We start from the raw sequence: 9,830 nt of genomic DNA, 5'->3' as shown, positions 1-9,830 counted from the left end.
CACATTAAAGAAGACATTTCTCAGTTTCATTCATGGTGAAAACATGAAACGTGCCATAGTTTAGTGGAAGATTGCTACCATCAACTGGAAAACAAACACTTTTGCTAGTGCTCAATGAATAGTTTGTGCATGAATGACATTTGGACGATGACATCACATTTTTATCCAGAGTGGCTATATTTAAATGAACTAAATTAATAACTTATTTACAACAAAAATAAACCATCATTGAACTTACTTAAGCTGGGCTATGACACTATTTTCTTCTAGATCTGCTGTACAGAAGCAAACTTTTTTGCGTTATTTTCCTGTTATCACTGTAAAGCTGCCTTGAAATAATCTGTATTATAAAAAGCGCTATATAAATAAAGGTGACTTGACTTGAATGCTAGATGTAAATGCTCTTGCTATTTGTGTTTAGGCTGTAATGTGTGTGTATATATATATATATATATATATATATATATATATATATATATATATATATATAATCATGAACACAATGACGGGGTGAAATGGGCTGTGATGCATGGGGCACCAGGTAAAATCTTGCCTAGGGCAACAAATTGGTCAGGGCCGGCCCTGTGTGTGGGTGTCACTGGAAACATATGTTCCTGCCCTGCTCTTACAGTATCAGTGAACTAAAGTCAAGGCATGATGATGTACTAAGATTAGACAGCACTATAAGACAGAGACAGCAATATATAAGCCGTCATTCAGAGAAATGTTTCACTTGAGAATCAGGATCCAGAACACAGTGTTTTCTCAGAGGAAGGACGAAAGGACGCTTCAATCTCATTCACATGTAAGTTAATAATGAAATGTAAACATTATTCAATACATTTTTGTTCATGATTATTTATACAGTGCATTTATAATTGACATTCATTAAACTTAAAAAAAAAAAAAAAAAAATAGGTGAGCAACTAGTTATTTGATGTCTTCCCTGCTGAGCTAAAAGTTTTTTTAGTTGTCTCTGATACGTTGTCTTATTGAAATTGAGAACATATTTTGTTCATCACCATTCATCAACATTAAGTGAGTCAACTGGCAGTATTCTTGTTTTGTTCATTATTTATTATAGGCTGTAGGGTGAGTAGTGTATTTTTAGGACCTGTTTGTGAGGTAGCTTTTGTGTAGGTTGAAATAAAATTGATAATGAAACAGATAGATCGTTGTTGATACAATGACTTGCAGCAGAAACAATGGTGAAGATTCAGAGGGTCAATAGCCAAAGAACAAACATTCCTGTAAAGCAGGGGTTCTCAAACTTTTTGAGTGTGTGGACCACTATTTGTAATCAAGAATTTTCGCGGACCACCTCATAATACACATCATAAAATATGTCTACACACAGTCCTACCTGAATTAATCTGCACCTTTAAATAGGCTTACTAGCACTAAAACTATAACTGGTCATCACAGTAGGCTACAACAGGCTTGTTAAAGGAAAGTTTACTGCACACAACGGCTGCCACATATTTAATTTATTTATTTAGGCTACTCAAGCGCCCAAGGGCATAATCAGGTTCATTTGAACAACAGGCTTATTTCCATAGCAATGTAGTATGAAATCTATACAGTAATAAGAACACTGGAATATAGTCAACATTTCAAAACCTTTGGCGATTTTAGGGGATTATTAATCTTCCGAGTTTTACAAGTCCTCAAAAAGTTTGTCCACTTAACAGCACATCTGCAAAACATTTCAGAAACGCGAGATCAAGAAACTAACTGGAAAATAAAATAATAACAGGCCTTATTCATTCCATTTATAAACATTTCGTTTCATAAACTGCCTATGCCTAACTGTGCGTTCACACCGGACGCGAATAGCGCGTCAAATTCAAAAAGGGATTATGTGAAATTTGCGCCTGCCGCGTCTAGTGATACGCTTGACCACTTTGTATCAATTCGCGCATCAAGAGCTAAATTGACGCGCGTAAAAACAAAAGTTTGAAGCGAAATTTCGTCCGTTGTGAACGCACCATTAAAGGCTATGCGTGTGATGTGATAATGAGAACATATTTGCCTCTGCCATTTTCTCTTCAGAGAACCTGTTGCTATCCACCGAACCAATGTTGTGGTTCTAACGGCACTGAACTTGAATGTCACAGCCGAACACCACTAGGCTATTTTAGTAATCACACAATAACTTGACAATTTAATTAAAATGTTATATCAATATAGGCCTACATATTCTTTTTACTTTTCTTTTTTTAAATGGGAATTTCCTGGTAAAATTAAGGTAAAAAAAAATATTATTTTATATTTTATTTTGCCTTTTCACGGACCACCTGCAGTACCCTCACGGACCACTAGTGGTCCGCGGACCACAGTTTGAGAATGGCTGTAAAGCATGTGTCAGTCAACTTCAACTTCTCTCTGATACCAGTGGCGTAGCCACGAGGGGGCCTGGGTGGGCCTAGGCCCCCTCATTTATATGTCCGGCCCCCTCAGATTTATGATGGCTTAAAATAAAATAATAAAAATAAGAAATTATTGATGTGTTAGTCTAATTGATAGATTGATAAATCAAAATACTGCGCGGTAAAATGCGGCTGTTTTCAAACTTGATTTGACGTGTTGTGCGTAACCTACGCTGTCATCTTCGCGAGAGAGTTCATGCGGTGAATGGCAGCGTTGTGCAAAGTACAATATTACGCACGAAAAGATGAGCGAGAAGGAGAAAATAAGCCATCTACATCTGAGTTTGCTTCAGCTTACTACAAGACGACAGCGAGTGAAGCGGCTAGGAGACAGAAACGCACATATTTCATCACACAATAGCGGTGAGACTTCGACTCAGATCGGCACATTGCGCAATGACTTGTTTGCAATTGATGAACCGCCTTCACAACCAGTGATGACCACATTTCCTGTATAGCCTATATCTGTTGTATATGAAGAGTTTGGTTTCAAAACGCGATAAATTCATTATGATTAATTTTGAGTAATGTGTTTTCTTTACCAAGAGAGTGGAAAGATTAAAACCACTATTTTTTGTTTCAAACTTTCACATAGCATATTTTAGGTTATAATAACATAATTTCAAATCCATATTTTGATTTTCAAATATTTATTATAAAAAAGGATTAGTTTCCCCCCCAAAATGCAATAAATTCATGACACTTTTTTTCCCAAAATGCAATTAATCCATTGAATCAATATAAAAGTTTTTCATATTTTAACTGTTGAAATACACAAAGTAAGTTGATCCACATATGACAGCCTCTGAACTCTGTCAATACTAATCTTATATAGCCTAACTTACAGGCACTGGACTAAAAATAGCCGACATTAAATCACCATCGCTAAGAAATACCTCCTGAACTTTTTTTTACGGCGATCAGCTGTAAAATGGCTTGGTCCTGCTCGGTTTTCGTTGACTTTGAGTAAAACAATTGAAAGTTTTTCAAAAGATCCCCTGGGTCAAAGTGTCAGCGTGACAGAAGTTTGATGCTGTCGTGTGAGAACAAGCAACAGTCGAGATTTTTCCTCCTCTAGCGTGCCTCATCTTCTTAATCTCCTCAAGTAGCCTAAATTATTAGATTTCGATGGCTTACGTTTCTTCCCCACCGCAGAAACCACCACAGGGTCACCAATGCCGTCAAAATTATTATTATTATTTTTTGTGGATCACAAAGAAGAAGGAAAACTAGGATGCCGGGCTTATTCAAAGCGCCGCCGTTACGGTTTACAGAGCGTGGAATGGTGCGCTGACTGCGTGGATGTCGCATTTTACGTAAAATTAAAAATGGATTTTTCAACACCGACCAGAATACAATACAGATTTTTGCTGGAACTAATATATATATATATATATATATATATATATATATATATATATATATATATAACGTTTTGGAACCAAACTCTTATTTGCTGAGTAAGATGACATCATTGACACTTTTTATAATCGCCCTCGTACTTCATGTAAAAGATAATAATCGCCGAGCTATGTCCTAGGCTGCTATAGCCTAGGCTATATATATATATATATATATATATATATATATATATATATATATATATATATATATTAGTTGCCCCCTCATTTTAAGATGGGCCCCCCCAAAAATAAAATTCTGGCTACGCCCCTGTCTGATACTCAGTTTTTTTTTAATATAGTTGAGAACGATTAAGACATATCATATCTGGTGCGCATGTCTGATCATTTCACGAGGTTGCTTTCGTCAGATGCATCAAGCCGGATATAGCATATTGACATATACTCAATTCTTTTCTATGGTTTGAAAAACTATTGTTTCATCGTAATTTCTGAAATATTTGATATACTTTAATACAGTATACACAATATTAGGGCATCATGATTGTGAGGTATGTTCTGAATGAAACGCTGTTTGGAGAAACGTGAGGATGTAGCTTGTTGCTTGTGTCGTGTTTGCCCTTATGTTTCGGTCCTCAACTGCTTCACTTAAACTAGCATTAACAGAAGGCCTAAGATTTTCTTTTTTTCTTTTTTTCCACTTAATTATCCAATAGTAAAGGATGTGTTTAAAATGTATGGAATTATTAAATAATAACTAAATTACAATAATTATTTTTAAACGATAAAGACCATATGATCTCATTTTAACAATTTACTTCAAAACAAGATTTTCTTAATGATGTTTCTTTAACAAAGTTCGGGAGGAGCACGTTCAAATAATCAATCAATCAATCAATCAATCAATCAATCAATCAAACAATTACCATGTCTACCCTATCAGCATGAGAGGAAGCATATATATATTCACTCTGTCAACTCACCTAACTTCCTTGACAGTTTTCAGCATCCCTCCACCACCCCAACTCCTCACACTTGGCTCTTTCTTTTACAGCCAGGAATACGGGGGGAGTACTCTGGGTTCGGGCTGAATACCGAGCCCGGAGCCCTCTCCTCGGACATCATGCCAAATACGCATTTATTCTATCTGACTTATTTGTAAGTGTGAACTTGTGAAACAGATCTGAATGAATTACTTTGAGGCTTTACTCACTGAGGAACCTACAGGATTTTTTTTTTCTGTTTCTGCAGTTGCTGCTTCATCTGTGTGTTTGCGGTGCTGATAAATAAAGGTGAGCAAAACAAACCAAATTTAAAAGATAAAATAATGCCACAGATTGTGTGTTTACAATTTAAGTTTGTGTTGTTTCAGTGTCTCTGCAGGAAACAGTAGAGGCTGTTATTGGTGGTTCTGTTCTCCTGCCGTGTTCTTCCACTAAACATGATCTGAAACTTCAAGACACTGATGTTCATTGGAGACACAACGGCAGCGAGATTGTGTATGATATAGTCAAGGGTGAAGATTCACTAGAGTTACAGCAACCTCGTTACAAGAACAGAACTGAAACTTTCCCAGAGGAGTATACAAGAGGAAATTACTCTCTCAAACTCAACAATCTTCAATACACTGATGCAGGAAAATACATCTGCTTCATCACACACTCATCTGAACTTCAGACTGTACAGCTGATCATCAACGGTGTGTGAAACTCGCCTATTAATACATGATTACATAGTTGTCTTTTATCAGTGTAGACATGTTTTTTCTTTACTTTTTTGTTGTTGCAGAATCAACATCAGAAAAAGAAAATGGATTAATTGATCAAGGAAACCAAAGAGAAGAAACAGGTTCAGATATGGTGACATTATCGCATTCGCTCTGGGTTTACATTGTATTAACTGTAGTATTAATAGTGCTTATAGCTGGTTTAATCACATTTCTCTTGAGAAAAAGAATTCACGCTGCCTTATTCTCTTCTGAACAACAACCAACAGAGACAGAAATGACAAGTCAGGTCTAAAAAGCTTCAATTTTTACTTTCGCCAACTTTTATGACTGTTGTTACATTTAGTTCAATTGTTACAGCTTTCATTGGTTCATTATGGTGTTTATTGTGCTGGTATATTCTTGCCTTATACACTGCTTTGTTGAGATGTTGAAACAGTGAAACAGGAACTTTTTTGGCTAAAGGAAGAGTGATTCTGTCAGTATGTTTTTGCCTGAATAAATCTGCACCCCAAGTGTTCTTTCATCATTTTGTGTTTGTAGTAAATGCCTTTTGTATTCTTTATGCATTATTTTGTGTTTCTTAAAATGTAATTGACTAAATCTGATTAGTTCCTGTTATTACATAATTGAAAGGCTTATTTCAGTGCTCATACATTCAGTCCGCACAAAATAAAACGCTTAGCTCCAGGGCTGTAATATCTGTCCATAAACCAGCATTGGAACTTCATGAGAATGTAAACTTTTCAGTTTTCCCATGGTACTTTCAGAGAGGCAAATAGTCTTTCATTTTATAATCTCTTTATGTACAAGACACTATACATGTGTGGATGAAATTTGCGAATGTTGATGTTCAGACTTGCATGTTCTAAGTTATAAGATTTTCAGGAAAAGGACATGTTTTCTCATAAATGAGCCAAACAAATCCCATTATACCTACTTTTCATATATTGCTCACATTGTCAGTATCAATCACTGTCTACCTCATTCTTGGTACTGAATATTCTGTTTAAAAAGTTACCTTGAATATCTGCAAAATTGTATATAAATATGATCTCACATCTTCTGTGCAGAAATGTTAATCTTGAGTACCTATAGACTAGTAATAGGTACGTAATAACCCAGAATACTGTCTAACACTTGATGGCTGCTCTGTTAAGTCTTCGTCATCGGTTAGGAGCCTGGGTGTGCTCTTTGATACCCATCTTTCATTTGAAAGTCACTTTTCTAGTATCTGTAAAATCGCATTCTTCCATCTTAAAAATATATATCTAAATTACGACATGCTTCCAATGACAAATGCGGAACATTAGTTAATGCGTTCATGGCATCAAGGCTAGATTATTATAATGCTATTATGGGTGGTTGCCCTGCACGCTTAATAAACAAACTCCAAAACGCAGCAGCTCGAGTTCTTACCAGAACCAGGACGTATGACCATGTTACCGCAGGAACACATCCCATGACACCTGATGTACTCGTTACATCATAAGAAGGATGGCGTCTACGCTAATATTAGTCTCTCTGTTTATCCAAGAGGTTTACCGCAGTCCGCCGGATCCAGGCCGTATCCAGATCTGATGAAGGACATGGCATGGACACGACGACAATGCAGTCCTGAAGTGTCAACTAGTCTCTCCCCTTTGAAGGCCTCCTTCCCTTCCCTACCTCTGTACAGATAAAACGTTGTGAAAATAATTCCAGTTCACATGGAGATGCGGAAATGACAAAAATTCTGTAGCCTATCTAAATTTTTAAGGCCAGACAAGTAATTTGTTGAAGTCAATTTGTAAAGAAATGATATGAAAGTAATTTGTTGAAGTCAATTTGTTTTCAACGCTTGCACCTTGGAACCTATTGCAAAGTTTGCGTTCTCGAGCCACCAGGCACTGTTGTTGTGTGAATAAGCGGGCCGGAGCGTGTTAGGGGTTTTCTGTTAGAATGGTGTCGTGTAAGCGCCCCCTAAGTTAATAACTAACGCTCTTGCAACGGAAGTGAATCAATCAATCAAAACTAACTTTAGCTGGACAATATATTTATTCTAGAGCTGCTGTAAAGCCAAAACAATCTCTGTTAGGCCTACTTTAATTTCCTATTATCACTGTAAAGCTGCTTTGAAACAATCTATATTGTTAAAAGCTCTATATAAATGAAGGTGACTTGACTTGACTTGACTAGTATTGCATCCTTCATATCCCTGAAGAGTCCGATTTATAAAAAGACAGATACGCTGTACCGATTCTTTCCGAAAACAGTCGAGCTCCTGGAGGTGAGGCTAACCGGAGCTAAAGAGTCACGCACAATTCATCATCGCATTATCCCTGGAGAACGTTTGATTCACTATACATTCGTGTTGTTTACATTATATGCACTTGTTGCCGATTGCTTACAAACACAGACATTTGACGTTACTTACCGCCTGCAATGCCGACTCATGACCATGATCTTTTATCGCTGGGACCGCTCTACGCATCTTTCAGTTTCAAACGATCTGCAAATCCAGCATAGAACTGGGCCTTGGTTATAAACCATTTGTCACCGGAATGCCGGGAACAAACAAACACACTTGCACAACTTCGTTGCTGCCCAGGAAAAAACCAACTGCATCCACTGTTCCCCTAACACTGGGCTCTTTGGGATGCTGAAAAAAAAAAAAAAACCTTTACAAAACTTATGCAGCCTACTGTTTAGGATGGAGAGCATGGACATTGAGACACAGGGTTATACCAATCCTGAAGGAGTGTATTTGGTACTCTGTCATACGTCCAGTTCATTTTTTTAAACTTTGTCCATTATGTTTAAAAAATGTTCACCAATTAACCAGAGCAGGAACAACGGAGACTCGTCACAATAATCCAACTCTGTAAATAAATCAGAATGCATAACATACATTTATCTTCGTTCACTGGAACATTTGAAGTATTCTTGACTTGATCAACTTTTTAGAGCCTAAAACATACCTTCAGTTTGAGAATAAGCCTGTCATTTATTCACTGTTGTACATCCACTTATGAGCGCATTTAAATGTTTTATCTGGATTATCTGGTTTTATAAGGCTGATTTATTAATTAATATTACTTATGAAGAGATTTTAACTAATATGAAAAATATATAGTATTTGTAAATGTAAAAGTATATGTTTAATGTAAAGTGTGGAGAGTGCAGTTTAGGTGAGTATTTGGAAATACAGTAAACCCCCCACCTAGCAACCCAATGTTCGCATGACAATAATTGTTTTGTCATTGTTTTGAAGCACACTAGGTATAGATTACAGTAAGGCTAACTTATTCATACCAAAAGCCAAAATGTAAATCCAAATGTAATTCAGATTTCATGGGGACTTTAACTAAAACCTCAGACCTGATTAAAGTGACCTGCAGAGGGCAGCAGAGGAGCTATATCGAAGGATCTTATTTGAGATTTTTAATTTGCAACTGTGAAATCTTAAGCAATACTGTAGATCAAAAAAAGAACCAGGCACTGTGGTGATGTCTTGGCTTTTGCTTTTAATTACATGTATTGGTATTACTAACAGAATGACACTTCGAAACTCTGAAACAGGGACATTGTTTGCTAAAGGACAATATGGCATGCCAATATGTTCCTGCCTGATTTTTTTTTCTGTTCTTTCATCATGTTGTGTTAGCCAATATTACATTTATTTTGTATTCTTTTATGTATTTTTTCATGTTTATGTCAAAATTAGAACTGCTTACCGTTCCCCTATTCATTAACCCTGATATCTTATCAGTTAATTTCTTTCTTTCTTTCTGTGTAGCCTACAGTGTGCACTAGCCTGGTAATACCAGACTCTGCTACTTCACTTTGCTTCGTAGACAGAGTCTGGAATAGCATAATAGAGAACTGTTTTCTCTCTCGCAGGGGGGCGCTTGTCTGAAGTTTAAAATCATTGGTTACTCTGTTGTAAAGTTTTCTTTCATCCACACAAGGCAGGAGACGTTGGGATAAGCAGAAGTGATTTATTTGGGTCTTCGCTGTGTGTCGTCTGTAGTGTTCTTCCAAGTCTAACTAACGTACTTTACATGGTTTCTTTATAGGCATTTCAGTGGGCTGTCCTTAAAGGTGCTGAACTTACACACAGACTTAGGGCTGACCACTACATCTAATCATCTAAAGACAATAGAGGCAATTACCCCCAACTGAGATAATGGTACCCCCCAAATTGTATAAACAACACATGGTCACGAGAACTAAGACTTTGTAACATTCACACACAGTTCAACTCTTAGTTGGAAGATCAAAGACTAACAAAACCCCTTCAAAGGAAACTGTTAAATCTAATCAGTAAATGGA

General features: G+C 36.7%; 1 protein-coding gene across 1 annotated transcript in view; it reads left to right on the top strand.

Moving 5' to 3' along the window:
• Positions 1-515: 515 nt before the first annotated feature.
• LOC307169592 (sodium channel regulatory subunit beta-4-like) overlaps positions 516-9,830 on the top strand; it is a gene marked incomplete at its 5' end in the record, with an annotated part of 199,970 nt that continues 190,655 nt past the window's right edge. The window contains 4 exons of the mRNA XM_079890326.1: positions 516-541; positions 770-805; positions 5,042-5,082; positions 5,163-5,489. Of these exons, the coding sequence (XP_079746452.1) occupies positions 516-541; positions 770-805; positions 5,042-5,082; positions 5,163-5,489 (430 nt within the window). The remainder of the gene's footprint in view (positions 542-769; positions 806-5,041; positions 5,083-5,162; positions 5,490-9,830) is intronic.

Source organism: Squalius cephalus, assembly GCF_949319135.1.
Source record: "Squalius cephalus genome assembly, chromosome: 13".
Classification (NCBI taxonomy): Eukaryota; Metazoa; Chordata; class Actinopteri; order Cypriniformes; family Leuciscidae; genus Squalius; species Squalius cephalus.
This window is presented reverse-complemented; position numbering and strand designations above follow the sequence as displayed.